We start from the raw sequence: 18242 nt of genomic DNA on the forward strand, positions 1-18242 counted from the left end.
ATACACTTAGAGAGAGAGACGACCCAACCCTAGAGAGACAGAGGCGGCCGCGAAACTTGGAGAGGAGAGAGAAACGGCTACAACTTGCCTATTTCATAATTCGTTTATGTTTATGATTTGTAATCTTTCCTATTATTGTATTTCCATTTATCTCTCTTGTAACCTCTATATAAAGGGAACACTTATTCATTAATAATATACAGAAACTTACAGTTCTAAATCCTTAAGTTTACAACACGTTATCAGCACGATAGCCTCTAACACCCTAAGCCTAAAACCAAATCGCTAAAACACTAAAACCCTAAATGAAAAGGAATCTGCCTTGGAACTTCGAAGAGGCCATTCTCCCAAACCGTGAGGACCCAGAAAACGATCAAGATATCAAATCGAAGCCCTGGCCAAGACGAATCAGTCAGTGCAAACCGCTTGTCGATCTGACCACCGACGCGCTCTCACGCACATATACACTCGCGTCCAAGACAGCTCGTGTCCAGCTCGCGTCCCAGCCAGCTCGCGTCCCGATCGTGTCTAAGCTCAAGGTTCATTCTTGGTGTTCTGGTTTCTACAAACAACTAAACTAAAGGTATTTCGAATTCTAAGAACATAATGAATCAAATTCGGTTGATTGTAAATAATGAAACCCTAAAATATAATCTCTAAGATGAAAGCCATAGGATAATAGATCAATCCCTAAGCGAGTAAATCGAAGCTCTATAAGTTCGATATCCAAACCCTAAAAATTGAGATTGATCCATTGATTAATTAAAATCAGAACCTTAAAGGTTTTGAATCTCAAATCAAATCTCTTTGATCTAAGATCAAATTTTCGAAATCCTTAAACCCTAATTCGAAAAATATTGATTAATTAAACTGATTGATTGATTGATTGAGATTGAATTTGATCATCCTGAAATTGAAATTGCTTGTTAATAAAATCGAAACCCTAAAACCCTAATTCTGAAAATCGATTTTGATTGTTTGAAATTGATTGTTTGAAATTGATCACCTAGAACTATTGTTAGGATTGTTCAAACTCGAATCTGATTGTTTGGCTTGTTTAAACTAAAATCCTAAAGACCTAGTTTAGATTATTTTAAAATCGAAATCTGAAACTACATATTAGGTTAAACTGTTCTAGACTTGATCATACTCGTGGCCGTATGGCCTTGTTGCATTCATACCATAACTTAATCACATTGATTGATTGCAATTACACTTAGAACTTATTCTAGGAATGGTGTTGAATTGAATCAAATAGCCGTGTGGCCTGATCTTTGTTTGGCCGATATGTTTGCTTGTTTTGATTGCATCATGAACTGATAGAAACAAACCATGTTAGGATTGCAATTACACGACACACTAAATGCATAAAAACGAACTAGTTTGCATCCATGGCCGTGCGGCTTGCTCATTGGCCGTGAGGCATAGATCTTGGCTGTGAAGGCTTGTTTGATTGTTTAAACATAAAATCCTAATCGTTTAAATATTAAAAACTATTCCTAAAAGATAAAAAAATATTAATCTATAACTTCAGATGTCGAAAATCAACAACCTTGATTTCACTGCCCTAAATCTATCTGGAGACAATTACCTTCAGTGGGCGCTCGATGCTAAGATCATCCTGAAATCCAAGGGACTCGGTGAGTGTATCACCGAGAACAATAATGCCAATGAAAAGGATCGTTACAGAGCCATCTTGATCATTCGTTATCATCTAGCTGAGAGTCTCAAGGATCAATACCTAACCATTGAGAATCCACTAGATATTTGGAATGAATTGAAATCGAGATATGATCACCAGAGAATGGTGATCTTACCAAAAGCTTGGTTTGATTGGACGAATCTGAGGATCCAAGACTATAAGTCTGTGGACGAATATAACTCTGCACTATTTAAGATTGTTTCTAAAATGAACTGTGTGGTGAAAGTATTACGGAACATGATATGCTTGAGAAAACCTTTTCCACTTTCCATGCAAGCAATATGCTGTTACAACAACAATACCGAGAGAAAGGTTTCAAAACCTATGCTAATCGTATTTCTTGTCTCTTGCTCGCTGAGCAGAACAATGAATTACTAATGAGAAACAGTCAGATGAGACCACTTGGATCAGCTCCACTACCTGATGCACACGCTACAAAGGACAATAAAGAGTCCAACCACGTCCAAGGAAACGGCCAGCATGGCCGTGGTCAAGACAAATCGAACGGACGTGGCCGCGGTCGAAGATCCTCTGGCCGCGGGCGAGGAAATGGTCGAGACCATGGACGGGACCGTGGCTCATTTGGACTAGGCCATGGTCGTGGCCGTGGATCTTCTTTCAAACCCCAACACTAGACTAAATCAGAGAAATACGTGTGCCATAGATGTGGATTGAGCAATCATTGGGCTAAGACTTGTAGGACTCCCAAGCATCTAGTTGACCTCTATCAAGAGAGCTTGAAACAGAAGAATCCTGAAGCCCATATGACTTACCAAGATGATGAAAACGACTTCAATCATGAGAAGGACGATCTTATGGATTATGAAACTTCAGATTGTCTAAATAAAAAAAAAACTGAAGATTGATTTCGACATTTGTAATCTAAATTCTGTGTTCTCTGTTTTGATGTTTTTCATTTCTATGTTTTTCATTTCTATGAACTTGTTTTATTAAAACTTAATGAAAGGAATGAATGATTCTTGAAAACGCCAATATGATTTGCGGGTATGGTACACATTAAGGGCTATGGCCAGATATGTATAAGGGCAAGCATTTAAATGCTTTATATTCACTCAGAAAAACCCATTGAGATTATATAGAGATATAAGAATGAATGGTTTCCATATTGAAACAATGGGCGAAGGAAACAAAGAGTTCTTTCAGATATATGTATAAAATCGCTCAAGGCCATAATGAGTCCTAAAAAACTATACATGCATTCTCTATTGATCTAGACTATGTCAAGATCAGTATGATAGAGGCAATAGTCATCGTAACCAGAATGGTTTACCCACAAAATTATACACTTTATGGTATGACCGGATTGGCCATCCTGGTCCAAAACATGATGCAAAATTGATATTGGAAAGGGCAAAAAGAGTTATCCCATAGAATCTCACGTGTGTAGCATGAACACAAGGGAAACTCATTAGGCCATGATGTCCCAAAGCACTTAAAGATTATAGTATGTCCATGAGGGGGCAGTGAGGACAAATCCGCACATGTCCATACTATATATAGCTTGGCTGAATCCTTTTATAAATCTGTATTAACTCACGAGCTTCGGAAACCGGTGAGATCCAGGTCGTCTAAGTACGATCCAGTGACAATTCAGCTGACCTATTTACCAAGGCACTTCCTACCTTCACGTTCAGGAAGCTCACGCATCAGATTGGGATGCGTAGGTTGAAAGACCTCCACTAAGGTTCACATCAGGGGGAGTAGTACGTGTTGTACTCTTTTTCCTTCATCATGGTTTTGTCCCACTGGCTTTTCCTAATAAGGTTTTAATGAGACAACATTAAGCGTATTACAATCCCTGTATGGTTATGGCATCCAAGGAGGAGTGTTATAAATCAATTGGTGGATGTCCATAACCGGCCCGGTCCATAACCGGCCCATACATTTAGAGAGAGAGACGGCCCAATCCTAGAGAGAGAGAGGCGGTTGCGAGACTTGGAGAGGAGAGAGATGCGGCTACAACTTGCCTATTTCCTAATTCGTTTATGTTTATGATTTGTAATCTTTCCTATTATTGTATTTCCATTTATCTCTCTTGTAACCTCTATATAAAGGGAACACTTATTCATTAATAATATACAGAAACTTACACTTCTAAATCCTTAAGTTTACAACAATTATAAATTAATTTTCTCTTCTTGAGTATTCGCATAGTCGTTGAAGAACCGTAGCCTACTGGTTAAGGTTTAAAGGGTTCTACACCCATGTCTAGGATTCGAATCCCAGACTATGCAATTTCTTGCAGATTATAGGAAATCCATGTTTCAAATCCCAGAGAGAGCGATTTATTAATGAAGACTACAGACGAAAGGCTTACAAGAGATCTTCAACATGGTGCAAGTAAATCTAATTAGGAGTGGATCTTCATAGGACATCTCATATGTTGCAGTTATGCGTAGATCTTCATAAGGCAGATATTATTGTCGGAGTTATTCTTGGGTTCACTAACCAATAGGATTTCATTATATAAAATTCGATATCTTTTAAAAATGGAAACTAAATATTTTCAAGTTATATTATGTTTTTTTTTCTAAAAGTAAAAGAAAAATAGTAGTTACAGAAAAAATAATTTTAAAAAAAATATTTTTAACGTCGTCAGCAAAACACAAAACCCTAAATCTTAATCCCTAAACCCAAAATCCTAAACCCTAAACCCTTGTGTAAACCCTAAACCCTTGGGTAAACCCTAAACCCTTGGATAAATCATAAACTTTAAATAAAAAACACTAAACATTAAAACCCTAAACCCTAAACCCTAAACCCTAAACCCTCGAGTGTTTTAAAGTGTTTAGTGATTTTGATTTAGAGTTTATGATTTATCTTAGAGTTCAAGGTTTATCCAAGGGTTTAGAGTTTAGGGTTTATGATTTATGGTTTAATGTTTTATTGACGACGTTAAAAATATATTTTTTTTGTAATTACTACTATTTTTTATTTTTTTATTTTTACCTTTTGATTTAAAAAACATATATAATATAATTTGACAATACTTTGTTTCCTAATTTAAAATTTATCGAATATGAAATAAGACAATTCTATTGGTTGGTGAACCTTCACCCTAGAGAGTGAACCCTTGAATAAGTTTTATTGTCGGTTAAATCGTTTATGTAATATTTTTCTTGAATGTAGTGTCATAATAAATCAGTGTTATAAAAAAAAAAAAGTATATGCATAGTTTGAGAGGCTTAGGTAGTGAGTGACCAAATTCACATATTGCTAAACACCAAAACATTTGCTATTTTCTGGTCAATAATAGATCCCACAGATATTTGTATGAATCTGTATGTATTTTAAAATTATTGCGACAATTAATCTTCAGATAATTTTGAATCAACGTGGAGCCTTTTTAACCATTTTTTTCTTTGTATAATATTTTATGTTTGATATTATTTAAATTGAAGCCATTAAAAGTGGAAGCCCCACCAGTCTTCCCAAATTCAACTGTCCTCATCATCCCAAAAAAATTCAACGTTCAGGAGTCTAACTTGACACTGAATCCTATAAGACTCGAAATTTTTTCCTTTTCCCAAATCACGAATTCGAAAACAATTGCTTATTTTTTTTTCAAAACAGAGAAATAATAAAATAATAGTAACCTCTAAAATTCTACTCCATCTGTTTCCAAAAAAAACCGAAAGAAAAATATTTTAGAATATTCATACATATTAAAAATATAATAAATATTTATAATTAAATTTATTCTTTATTTTACTATAGAGTTTTTAATATATATCAACCAGTAATATTTAACCAATTCAAATATTTCCAGTTAATGTTTTTTAATGTATACAATTTTTCAATATTAACTACCAAAAATATTAATTCTTTTAAAAAATTTATTATTTTGAAACAAAAAATAAATCTAAAAAATTCTATTTTAGAAGAACGGATGAAGTATTTTCTAGCAAAAAATTTATTAATACAAAATGCCGAAACCAAGAGTGAGCATTTACGAACATAAGTTGACCAAAATACACATGTATTAACTACAATGAATTACTCTGGTTATTTGACATGCATATACACACTTGCCGAAAAAGTTATAAGAAAAATTGACATCACATATATACACATTAACTATCATAAAATGCGTTTTAATTTAACTATCATAAAATGCGTTTTAATTAATTTGACCTATACAATTTGGAGCATTTTCATCTCCACTTCATATTTTATTTTAAAGAATGAAAATTGAATAATGAATAAAAAATAAAAACATCCCTCTTTAAATGGAATAGTATTTTATTTTTTGTTCATCGTTTTATTCTTCATTATATTTTGAAGTAAAATATGAAGTGGGGTATGCTTTGAAAATATTATGACTTTAGATATATATATAATTTGTATATACAAGGAATGCTTTTTAATAGATTAGATATACTACTATATTAAAAAAAAAACTAGTAATTTTCGTTGTGTATTAAGTTTTATATGATTTTCATTGTGTATATGTATCTGATATCCCATTGATTCCTCTGTTCTGCGATCTTATCATATATTTGTTCATATGCCATTGTCTACAGAAAATTTGATTTCCTTAGATTTTATTTCCTTTTCACGAACTTGATTATGGGAGATGACGCATTTGCCCCTATAAACTCAACCATGAAACCGCTTTTCAGTTTCCTTTTTTGTTTTGTAAAACAAAAAAACATGTCATTACCCATAATACCAGCCAAATGTCTATAAATACAAAGCACAATTATACCATCTTTCCTCACAAAATCCTACAAACATAATCTCACATATTCACATCCGAATCACACTATTGAATTCTGCATCTCTATTATTTCAAGAACGGTTCATTTAAAGTCCCTTAAAAACCATGGGTCATGGCACGAACAGAGTAGAAGACATGACATCTCCCAACACTGCAACCGCTAGAGAAACGATCGTGGAGATACACAGCGTTTGTCTACCCCCCAAGAAAACAACGTTTCAGAAACTCAAGAAGCGCTTTGCTGATGTTTTCTTTCCTGATGATCCGTTAGAGAGGTTTAGGAACCAAACATGGAGAAACAAAGTGATTCTTGGTCTTCAAAGCTTGTTTCCGATATTCACATGGGGTTCTCAGTATGATCTCAAGCTTTTTAGGTCTGATGTTATCTCTGGTCTCACCATTGCCAGTCTGGCCATCCCTCAGGTTCACCACTTAACAATCCTTTTTATTAGAAAAGTTGTTTTTTGTTGTTTTCTGGTTTTGTTGTGACTATTTTTATTTCCTTTTCGAAATTGGTTTATCATTCTTAAGCTGTATATTTAAAGAAAAAATTGAAAATTAATGGAAATAATTGATCTGTTTTTTTAAATAAATTATTATCCTATCAAATCGAAATTGTTTTACAGTTTTTCTAATTTGGTTATCATATTCTTTTCAGTTTTGGCCAAAAAAAAGAATTTGTTTTTTTTTTGTTTATATGTTGGTAGGATAATTAAAGTCCTAGTTATGTTGGTAGGATAATAAAAGGCGTAACAAAGAGGTTTTGTCATTTACATTGTTGATTAGCGTTGGGATTACTGGTTGGACTCGGAAGGTTAAAAGCAAACACATAACATGTTTGCCTTTGTTTGGACTATTTAATGTTATTCAATGTATTATTAAATTTGAATAAAAATACTTTAATCTTGTTAATTTCATAGTGGGTTCGCTTAGAATTATCCAAAAACTTATTTAATTAAAGTTCTTTCTTACAAATTTTTGTTTTTGTTTTGAAATTTAAATTGCAGGGAATCAGCTATGCCAAGCTAGCAAACTTACCACCTATAGTTGGTCTTTGTAAGTATCGACCATCATCACATGATTACAGACTAATCAGTGTAATCAGCTATATCAGGTTCTAATTAATCAGTTTTGTGGCTGCATGCAGATTCAAGTTTTGTGCCACCACTTATCTACTCAGTTCTTGGGAGTTCAAAACATCTTGCAGTTGGTCCTGTCTCAATTGCATCACTTGTAATGGGCTCCATGTTAAGTGAGAGTGTTTCTCCAACACAAGACCCAGTTCTATATCTCAAATTGGCCTTCACTTCAACTTTCTTTGCTGGTCTCTTCCAAGCCTCCCTCGGCCTTCTTAGGTATGAATATTACCTAGAAAATTTAGATTTACCAATCAAAAACTCAAACTAATAAGGGGAATCTGCAATCGTCATGTGAAAAGAATATGTAGTAAAGCTTATTATTGCAGTTTAGTAATTCTTTGAGTAGAATATATTCAGAGTTTTGCTTAAGTCTCTTTTGTTGAATTATCACTGAATATGAAAGGGACATTAATCATGATGAATAGAGAGATAACTAACATTTTTCTATGGAAAAAGACTAAGATTCTATATAACTTGATTTGATGGTGACATGTACTAATGTCTACCTCCCAAGATGCTTCCTTCTACTTAGTGGTTTTACACTTTAATTTTCATGGTCAGCAACTTTGGATTAGTATTATACATTTACATAAATTTAATTTAAAATTTTCAGGCTGGGATTTTTGATTGACTTTTTGTCAAAGCCAACTTTGGTTGGTTTCACTGCTGGTGCTGCTGTGATTGTGTCACTTCAACAGCTTAAGGGCCTTCTTGGAATTGTTCATTTCACTGGCAAAATGCAATTTATTCCTGTCATGTTCTCTGTTTTCAACCATAGATCCGAAGTAAGTCGATCATTACTTTCCTCTTTATTTATTTATTTCTTTTGATTAAAAAAATCCTTATCTAATAGTGTTACGTTACTTACTACAATTTCAGTGGTCATGGGAAACTATTGTGATGGGGCTTGGCTTCTTGATCATTCTCTTAACCACAAGACACATTGTAAGTACTTGCAAAAACTTCAGGCATTATACCAAAAGAGACTGTGCTGTGATCGAATATTTAACATTTTTTTGGCGAATTTACAGAGCATGAGGAAGCCAAAACTTTTCTGGATATCAGCTGCATCACCTTTGGCATCAGTTGTTATCTCAACTCTTCTTGTATTCCTCATCAGGAACAAGACTCATGCCATCTCTTTTGTAAGAACATTTTTAACCAGACTTGACTTATGTTACTTTGAAAACTGAAATGAGAAATTCTAACAGTTCAATTTTTAATGCAGATTGGACATCTACCAAAGGGTTTGAATCCACCTTCATCAAACATGTTGTACTTCAGTGGTACTCATCTTGCTCTTGCCATCAAGACCGGTATCATCACAGGGGTTCTCTCTCTTACAGTAAGCTTTCCAAAATCTTTACCTGCTTTGTAAATTGTAGAGTTAAGTGCCAAAGTGCAACACTTTGACTTGATTGTTTTTTCAGGAAGGGATTGCTGTTGGGAGAACCTTTGCATCTCTAAAGAACTATCAAGTTAATGGGAACAAAGAAATGATGGCTATAGGTTTCATGAACATGGTTGGCTCTTGCACCTCTTGCTATGTTACAACAGGTTAGAAACCAATCTCATTCACCTTGTGGCCCAAGGAACAATTTTTTTGACGACTTACATTTTATTGTTTCCTTCAGGTTCTTTCTCTAGATCTGCTGTAAACTACAACGCTGGAGCCAAAACAGCTGCTTCCAACATTGTGTTGGCCTCTACAGTTCTTGTGACCCTCTTGTTCTTGATGCCACTCTTCTACTACACTCCTAATTTGATCCTAGCCGCCATCATCTTAACCGCTGTGATAGGCCTCATTGATTATCAAGCTGCTTACAAGCTCTATAAAGTTGACAAATTCGATTTCTTCACTTGCATGTGTGCCTTCTTCGGTGTCCTCTTAGTCTCTGTACCTCTTGGCCTAGCAATAGCAGTGAGTATACAGATATTCTTTATGGTTTATGGTTTTTACTAATCCTCAGATTGTTTGTTATCTAAGTTTGATACCTTCTTGTTGCAGGTGGTTGTTTCGGTTATCAAGATCTTGTTGCATGTAACACGGCCAAACACTTTAGAGTTTGGAAACATCCAAGGGACTCAGATATACCAGAGTCTTAAGAGATACAGAGAAGCTTCAAGAATCCATGGTTTCTTGATTCTTGCCGTTGAATCTCCAATATACTTTGCCAATAGCACTTACCTGCAAGAACGGTCAGTCAAAAACAACTGTCTTCATAGTAAATAACTTTCTTCTTGATATGGTTTTGTGTTTGTTCTTATGGAAATGAGTTTATGTAGGATCTTGAGATGGACCAGGGAAGAGGAAACTCGGATAAAGGAAAACAATGGCAGTACCTTAAAATGCATAGTTCTTGATATGACAGGTAACTTCTGTTCTTATCTGAGGTATGCTCATAAGCTTTTGGCTCATCTTGTTTACTTATGCCTTCTCTTTTTTGAACTGTTTTAGCTGTATCTTCCATTGACACAAGTGGGATTGAGGCGGTATTTGAACTTAGAAGGAGGCTAGAGAAGCAATCACTTCAGGTTAGACCTCTATCTCTAAACAAAGATCTTACTTATGTAAGTAGTAAAACGCAAGCTAACTTTATGTTTTCACTTGTTTTAAAAAGCTTGTGCTGGTGAACCCTGTGGGGAGTGTGATGGAAAAGCTACACAAGTCCAAGATCATTGAGTCACTGGGGCTGAGTGGACTTTATCTAACGGTTGCTGAAGCTGTAGCTGATCTCTCATCAACATGGAAAGCTCATGGCCAGCCATGAATTTGAGAGACTTTGAACTTCTAGTAGAGAACTTGTAAAGGATGGTTGTTTCTGAAGACTAAACCAGCCTCTTGAGAAACAATTTTTGGTGCTTACCCTTAAATCCTTGAGGGTGTTTTGGTTTTAATTGTATTATAATAATAAATGTAATTTCAATCTTTAACATATAGTTTATATGAAATCATAATTTTAGACATGAATAGCCTGATACAATCTTCTCACTCTATACTTCCTATCATCATTGATGAAATGGTCAAAATTTACACAGATTAGAGTTAAATGATAAGAAGCAAGTTTTGGTCATTATACAACCTTTGTCTCTTTCAAGAACTGGTGCTGCTCTTTCTCCTCCTGACAACTTTCTTCACAGCAACCTTATCATCATCGCTCTTCTCTTCATCACCCGTACTATTCACAGCCTTTACAGAAGAATCCTGTTGCTGGCTCCTCATGCGCAGTATCTCTCCCTTTGCAGACCCCAAGTCTTCCTCCAGCTTCTTCACTTTCTTCTCCAGCACTTCCCTCTCTTTTCCTAGACTCATCACGACGATATGCGCGTCTTCCACGTTCTCCTTAGCTTCCTTTGACGCGTTCCTCGCCTCTTCTAGAGATCTTTGAAGCACTTCTTTCTCGTCTTCCAAGCTCGAGATATGAGTGTTCACCTTCTCGAGCTCTCGCGAAAGCGTCGCTGTGTTCTTGTTCATCTCATCTAAAGACTTAACTGCTTCTTCCAGGTCTGTCTCAAGGGCCTTCATTGCTTCCCTGTCCATCAACATCTGCTTCTCCATTGCTTTAACCTCTTTCTCCAACGCCGAAACAGTCTCTTTCTCCTCTTTCAATTCTTTGTTAGTGGCTTCACCTTTCTTGTAAACCTCCACTAGCTCCTTTTGCAGGCTCTGGTTCTTGACAGAAGCTTCTTCGACCTCACGCCTCAGCTCCTCAATCTCGTCTCTAGCTTTCTTCACATGATCCTTCTCCACTGCAATCTCCCTAGCCAAAACCTCACCGTTTCGTCTCTCATCAGCGAGATTCTCTTCGTATCTTTTCTTGGCTTTATCAAACTCTTCGCTAACTTTTGAGACCTCTGATTCAAACTTCGAGCACAAAGCTCTCGACTCATCAAGCATCTTCTCCAGGTCAGAGACACGTTCTCTCGACGCCTGGAGTGTTCTCTTTGTTCCTTCGAGCTCGTGTCTCAAGTTTTGTACACTAGCGAGTTCTATCTCCAGCATCCTCTTTGCGTCTTCGTACTTCTCAGTAAGGTCAGCGACTTTGTCTTTACTCTCGTTAGCATCCTTCACCGCATGATCCAGCTTTTCATTAATCTTCTGAATCTCCTCCTCTCTACTTCTTATGACGTCAGCATCAGCAGCTTCCCGCGCCTCAGAAGTTAGTTTCAAGGCACTGTAGTCTTTTGTAACATCGTCAAGCTTCTTGATGTAACCTTCTTTCTCAGCGACTAAAGTGGTGATTCTGGTGTTTAGTTCCTCAATGGTAGAGTTTTTGGAGTCTATTTCAGACTGAAGTCTCGCGACTTCATCCTTAAGCTGTTTGATTTCTACCTTCGCTTCAGCGAGATATCTGCTAGTTTGAGTGTAAGCAGAGTTGAGTTTCTTCAGTTCCGCTTCTTTCTCAGCTAGCGATGCGCTAATACTTTGAACTTCTTCTTTTTTATCTTTCAGCTCCAAACTAAGCAAGTTGATCCGGTCTTGTATCCCTTCAATCAGATCAAGCTTTTCTCTGAGCTCAGACTCGAGTGCCTTTTTGTCTTCACCAGCCTTTGACAGATTACTTTGCAGGTTTTCAACCTGAGCTCTAAGCTCCTCAGATAGCTTCTTCTCGCTGCTTAGCTCCTTGCCTAACCCCGTCGCCACTTCCTTTGCAGAATTCAATTGGTTGATCAATGAGAATCTTTCCTCTTCTGCCTTTTTTCTTTCCTTATTCCACTCTTCCTGTGTGAGCAGGATTCTTGCTTCAAAGTCTTTCTCCATCAAAACCAATGCTCTTTCTCTCTCTTTCAACTGGTTCTTTAGCTGTATGTAAGTACGTAAGGATCAAATCCAGCAGCGAGATATTCACAACCTTATAGAAGTGCTATGAGTAATCAAGCAAAAAAAGTTTAACAAGTTGTAGAAGAGGAAGCTTACAGATTCGATGGTTTCTTCAGCAGCTTTGGTGTCTTTACGAGCAAGTGCATAGAGAGCGCCAAGAACACCAGAACTAAAAATCCCAAGACCATTTAGGAGAGAGAGAAATGTGTTTGGTGATGATGTTGTTCCTTCACTAACTGCAACCTAAATCCACAACATAAAAAAAAAGAAGCAAACAAACAAAGTCTCTCAATCACTTGTAAAACACTATTGAAACCCAAATGGTGGAGTTTATATAAAAACCTCAGAATCTTGATTAAGCTTTGATGTCTTAATCTCATTGTCGTCTCCTGTTATAATAACAAACTTATTAAAACAATGAAAGATAACATTTTTTTTACATCAATGCAGAAGAAAGGAACTCACTTTCATCGGCCAAAGCAGGGGACTGAAGCTGGAAGAAGGGAAGAACGGAGATACCAACGAGAACGAAAGCTCTTCTTTTGACGTCTTGGCGGCGTAGAGAAGCCGATGGTGGTCGGCGACGCTTGGAATTGGTGGAGGAGAGAAGCAGGAACTGAGAAGGAGGAGGAGATGGGAGGAGTCTAGAATGGAGAGGAGGAGAAGGGGCGGAGCAAGTGCCTCCAATGAGGAAACCACCCATCTTCTCTGGGAAGAAAGAAGTAAAAGTTTATTTGGAGATTGGGAATGTGTGGCAAACACTGGGAACCCAAACCAAAAAAAAAAATGAAGAAGAGCTTCCTATGGCTGGGCATTCGACTGGAACCGAAGCAAACCGAACCGAAACGTTCATTTTTCGGTTTTACATTTAGCTGAAGCTACGAAGACAAGTTTTAAAAATTCAATCGGTTTTTGGTTTGGTTTGGTTCAGCAGAAACCAAACAATTTGATATTCCCTCCTTTTTGAATAATCGACGATTTATAAAAAATAATATTTTCACATCTTTTTTTTTAAATAATAATGATAAATTGTAACTTTGGAAAATAATAACTGTTTTTATCAAATTTTGAAAATAATAACTGTGTTTATTAATACTAGGTCCTTGTCCGCGCTACGCGCGGATAGTATTTTGATTTTTTTTCATATTTTTGTACTATTATATCAATTGTTTAGTTTTATAAAATGTTATGTTTTTACTGTAAATTTGGAATTAAATATCTAATTTTTCCTTACTGTAAAGTAAGTTAATTTTTTTGAATCTTACCACAACACATTATACACGAAGAGAATATAGTTGGTCTTTATATTCTTATTTGGTGTAATATTGAAAATTTTGATGGTTTGTTTAAATATTTTTTTTAAATTATATATTTTAGGATTGATTTTCGTGACTATATTCTATAATTGTCTAAAAAAATTGTTTGTCCCATATAGACATCCACATAAATATGGACTTCTGATAAATTTGTTCATTGGGATATTTAGTTTCACTTTCAACTTTATTCTCTTTTTTGGCACCCTCACGCTAGCTTGTGGGGCTAGCCAACTTGGTGCAAAAGGGTTTACAAAAGATGATCGAGATGCGCGTGATCGGACACCTTTTGCTAGGCTATTCGTACGGAATTTTAAAGATCTAGGAATATAGGCAATAGAAAGTTCAGAAAATTCTTTGGATACAGCCTGTATTTCGTCGAGCTCTGAGTCCAATGCAGGCTAATCTTCCTCCTTTTGAATGAGTATAACCAGTTGTTCACAGTCGATTGAAAGACCATCTCTTTGTGTCCAAACTTCAGTATCACTTGCATTGCTCATAGTAAACCTTCAGCTTTTGCAGTGGTGATTTGGTGCGTGTATATTGGCCCTTGCTCCAAACAGCATTGGAAAGTCACCATCCATTAACACAAAGCCAAGTCAAGATATGTCTCTTTCATTTATCCAGGATGTCTAGCAGGAGCGTTTCTTTACGGAGGAACAGTTGTGTCCGTTACCTCAACTCCCATATCAATCTCCATAATCTCGTCTATACGTTGAGCTATCCTCCAACACTCTGCTTCAATTTTATTCGCTAATGGGAAAGATATAATTCCTACGACACTATTAATGATTTTTTTTTGTAACACCGATACACAAACTTATGTTTTATTTAACAAAACTCTTATTTTAATTTTGTATTAAAGAATCAATCATATTTTATATTATCCATAATTTTAGTAAATTTGCTTATTTGTCATGTTTTTATTAGGCTTTAGCTAAATTATTGATTTATTATTTATTTTTAGCTAAGTCACTAATTTATTAATTTAAAAATACCCTTAATTAATATATATATATATATTAAAAATGAATTTTATTTTAATACTATTAAATTTCTATTTTATATTAAAATTTAGTTAGTTTTTCTTATTTGTCATATTTTATTAGGTTTTAGACTTTTAGATAGGTTATTGATTTATTATTAATTTCTAACTGATTCGCTAATGTGTTAATTAAAACAATACCCTTAATGAATTTTATATATAATTAAAAATGAATTTTATTTTAATCATATAAAATTTATATGTTATATTAATTTTAAATATTTGATTCTAAAATAATATATTAAAATTATTAAAAAAATTTAAAAATAAGATAATTCTTATATATATTTTGTTGCTATCTGAAAATAATATTTTTATTATAAAATTTAAAAAAGATACAAAAAATTATAATTAAATATTATTCAAGAAAAAATATTTATATAAATATATTTTCTAAACTATTTCTAAGATATGAGTATTTTAAAAAATTTAACACGGGATGTTTAGAATACGGGATTATGCTTATAAGAGAGTGGCTCGGGAGTGGGCTAGGAGATGGGTCTAATGGGGTGCGAGTTGTTGAATTTTTTTTTTAATTGCAAGCCCACTTCGTGATGACCTGGCATATTGATTGGTCCTGAATATTTGTGCACATGTGGATAGGCTTAGGAAGCAATGATTTAGCTTCTTTTATATAGTAGGATTAAAACTTATGAAAAATAATCAGAGAAAATAATATATTTATAATTAAAATTATATATATTTTTTAATATTTGTGAAAACTATAAAACATACATTTTTTGGAAATGGAAGGAATATGTAACAACTAAATAAATCGAGCATAACAAATTTTGTTTTTTACTAAGCTAACCGAATAAAACGGTATATAAACAGATTTTGGTTCAATTCAGAATAGATAACAGCACCCAGAACCGAAATAGTTTGGTTCAAAAGAAACCAAAAAAAATCCGAAAACCGAAAAACCGTATAAAATCCGTGAGGCTCACGTGCGTCTTCTTCAGCTGTCTGATCCTTAACCTCTCTTAATTATTTTTCCGCCGCTCTGATTGCTAAAACCACCGACGACGACGGCGACTCCAAACATACCGATCTGTAACGCCGGAATCTTTCGCCACCGGAATAGTACAACTCTTCGAAACTCCTTACACTTAAAACCCCTTTATAAAAATGGCGTACATATCGTCTCGATCAATTCTCGTGAAGCGAAGCGTCTCAACACTAGCTCACCTCTCTCAGAGATTTAAACAAACAGGTTATCTGCACTCTACCTCCTCTTACACATCGAAAGTTTAGATTTTATAGTAGAAAAGGTTTCACCTTTAATGGTTTTTGACTCTCAGAACAATTTGTTTCGCAGAAAGCCAGATTGTTCAGATGTTCAGTCTTCCAAACTCAGAGTACTCAGAGAACCCACAAGAGAAGTGGAAACTCTCTAGAAAAGACCCATCAGTACGGATGCTAGACGAGAGATTCATAAGAATCCTCAAAATCTTCAAATGGGGACCCGACGCCGAGAAAGCCTTAGAGGTCCTCAAACTCAAAGTGGACCACCGTCTAGTCCGTTCAGTCCTCGAGATAGACGTCGAGATCAACGTCAAGACCCAGTTCTTCAAATGGGCTGGTAAAAGAAGAAACTTTCAGCACGATTCCTCCACTTACATGGCATTGATACGCTGCCTCGAAGAAGCTAGGCTTTACGGTGAGATGTACAGAACGATACAAGAAGTGGTTCGTAACGTGTACGTTAGCGTCAGCCCTGGGATTCTCTCGGAGCTTGTGAAGGCCTTAGGGAGAGCTAAGATGGTTAGCAAGGCTTTGTCAGTGTTTTATCAGGCGAAAGGACGCAAGTGCAAACCTAATTCGAGCACTTACAACTCGGTGATTACGATGCTGGTCCAAGAAGGACAGCACGAGAGAGTTCATGAGGTTTATAGTGAGATGTGTAACGAAGGTGATTGTTATCCAGATACGGTTACTTACTCTGCGGTTATATCTTCCTATGATAAGTTAGGTCGTAATGATTCTGCTATAAGGTTGTTTGATGAGATGAGGGAGAACGGTTTGGAGCCAACGGAGAAGATATACACTACTCTGCTGGGGGTGTACTTTAAGGTTGGTGAAGTTGAGAAAGCTTTGGATCTTTTCGAGGAGATGAAACGAGCAGGTTGCTTGCCTAGTGTTTATACATACACGGAGCTTGTAAAGGGGCTTGGTAAAGCAGGGAGAGTGGAAGAAGCATATGGTTTGTATAAGAACATGGTTAGAGACGGATTGAGTCCTGATGTTGTGTTTTTAAACAATCTGATGAACATTTTAGGCAAAGTGGGTAGAGTTGAGGAGTTGACGAATGTCTTCAATGAGATGGGGAGGTGGAGATGTACTCCCACTGTTGTTTCGTACAACACTGTTATTAAGTCTCTGTTTGAGTCTAAAGCTCCGGTTGCAGAAGTGAGTTCTTGGTTTGATAAGATGAAGGCGGAAGGTGTTTCCCCTAGCGAGTTCACTTACTCCATCCTTATAGATGGTTATTGCAAGACCAATAGAGTGGAGAAAGCTCTGTTGCTGCTTGAGGAGATGGACGAGAGAGGCTTTCCGCCTTGCCCTGCGGCGTACTGCAGCCTTATTAACGCTCTTGGGAAGGCGAAAAGATACGAAGCTGCCAACGAGCTGTTTAAGGAGCTAAAGGAGAATTATGGGAATGTGAGTTCTAGAGTGTATGCAGTGATGATCAAACATTTTGGGAAATGCGGGAAGCTAAGTGAAGCGGTGGATCTGTTCAATGAGATGAAGAACCAAGGGAGTGGTCCTGATGTGTATGCTTACAACGCGCTTATGTCGGGAATGGTTAAGGCTGGTATGATAAATGAAGCTCATTCGTTGCTTAGGAAGATGGAAGAGAACGGTTGCAGCGCCGATGTGAATTCGCATAACATTATACTCAATGGATTTGCTAGAACGGGTGTGCCGAAACGAGCTATAGAAATGTTTGAAGCTATGAAGCGTTCTGGTGTTGTGAAGCCTGATGGTGTTACTTATAATACACTTCTGGGATGTTTTGCACATGCCGGAATGTTTGAGGAGGCTGCAAGAATGATGGGTGAGATGAAAGATAAAGGCTTTGTGTATGATGCAATCACTTACTCATCAATACTTGACGCTGTGGGCAATGTGGATCATGTACAAGATGTTTAGTCTTCGTAAGAAGTGAATGTGTTACTATTTTGTACTCCCACAGTATTTTGACTATTTTCCTTTCAGTCAAATAGAAAAAGAAAAGCTTTTGGAACTTTTTCTCAGATGATGGAAGGTATGGAAAATGCACCAAATCTACTTACATTTAATATCAGCATACGTTACAATATGGAAAACACAACAATAACTTCTTTTTGAAGTTTAAGTTGTTCGAAAAACCAGCTTACAAACACATAAGACAAATCGAAATCGGTCAAGTGTGTTTATCAACACGTTCTTTTTTTATTTGTTGGACGACACATAAAGGTAAAAAGGATACAAACATAA

At 36.0% G+C, this 18242-nt stretch overlaps 3 protein-coding genes across 3 annotated transcripts; 2 read left to right on the forward strand and 1 right to left on the reverse strand.

Annotated features, from left to right (window-relative positions):
- Nucleotides 1–6390: 6390 nt before the first annotated feature.
- On the forward strand, nt 6391–10549 carry LOC106405733 (probable sulfate transporter 3.4). Its single transcript, XM_013846270.3, has 13 exons — nt 6391–6866; nt 7451–7499; nt 7591–7798; nt 8196–8367; nt 8462–8527; nt 8614–8727; nt 8811–8927; nt 9013–9139; nt 9217–9503; nt 9591–9781; nt 9869–9954; nt 10041–10117; nt 10204–10549. The coding sequence occupies exons 1-13, from the start codon at nt 6549–6551 to the stop codon at nt 10351–10353; spliced, it is 1962 nt and encodes a 653-aa protein (XP_013701724.2). The 5' UTR covers nt 6391–6548; the 3' UTR covers nt 10354–10549.
- On the reverse strand, nt 10469–13179 carry LOC106405732 (MAR-binding filament-like protein 1). The gene is made up of 4 exons (XM_013846268.3): nt 12870–13179; nt 12747–12793; nt 12501–12647; nt 10469–12386 (listed from the first exon to the last, which is right to left on the reverse strand). The coding sequence occupies exons 1-4, from the start codon at nt 13105–13107 to the stop codon at nt 10677–10679; spliced, it is 2142 nt and encodes a 713-aa protein (XP_013701722.1). The 5' UTR covers nt 13108–13179; the 3' UTR covers nt 10469–10676.
- A 2534-nt stretch (nt 13180–15713) lies between these two features.
- LOC106402659 (pentatricopeptide repeat-containing protein At3g16010) lies at nt 15714–18012 on the forward strand. Its single transcript, XM_013843435.3, has 2 exons — nt 15714–15975; nt 16081–18012. Exons 1-2 carry the CDS (start codon nt 15891–15893, stop codon nt 17913–17915), a joined length of 1920 nt encoding a protein of 639 aa, XP_013698889.1. The 5' UTR covers nt 15714–15890; the 3' UTR covers nt 17916–18012.
- Nucleotides 18013–18242: the final 230 nt, after the last annotated feature.

Source organism: Brassica napus, chromosome C3 (genome assembly GCF_020379485.1).
Source record: "Brassica napus cultivar Da-Ae chromosome C3, Da-Ae, whole genome shotgun sequence".
Classification (NCBI taxonomy): Eukaryota; Viridiplantae; Streptophyta; class Magnoliopsida; order Brassicales; family Brassicaceae; genus Brassica; species Brassica napus.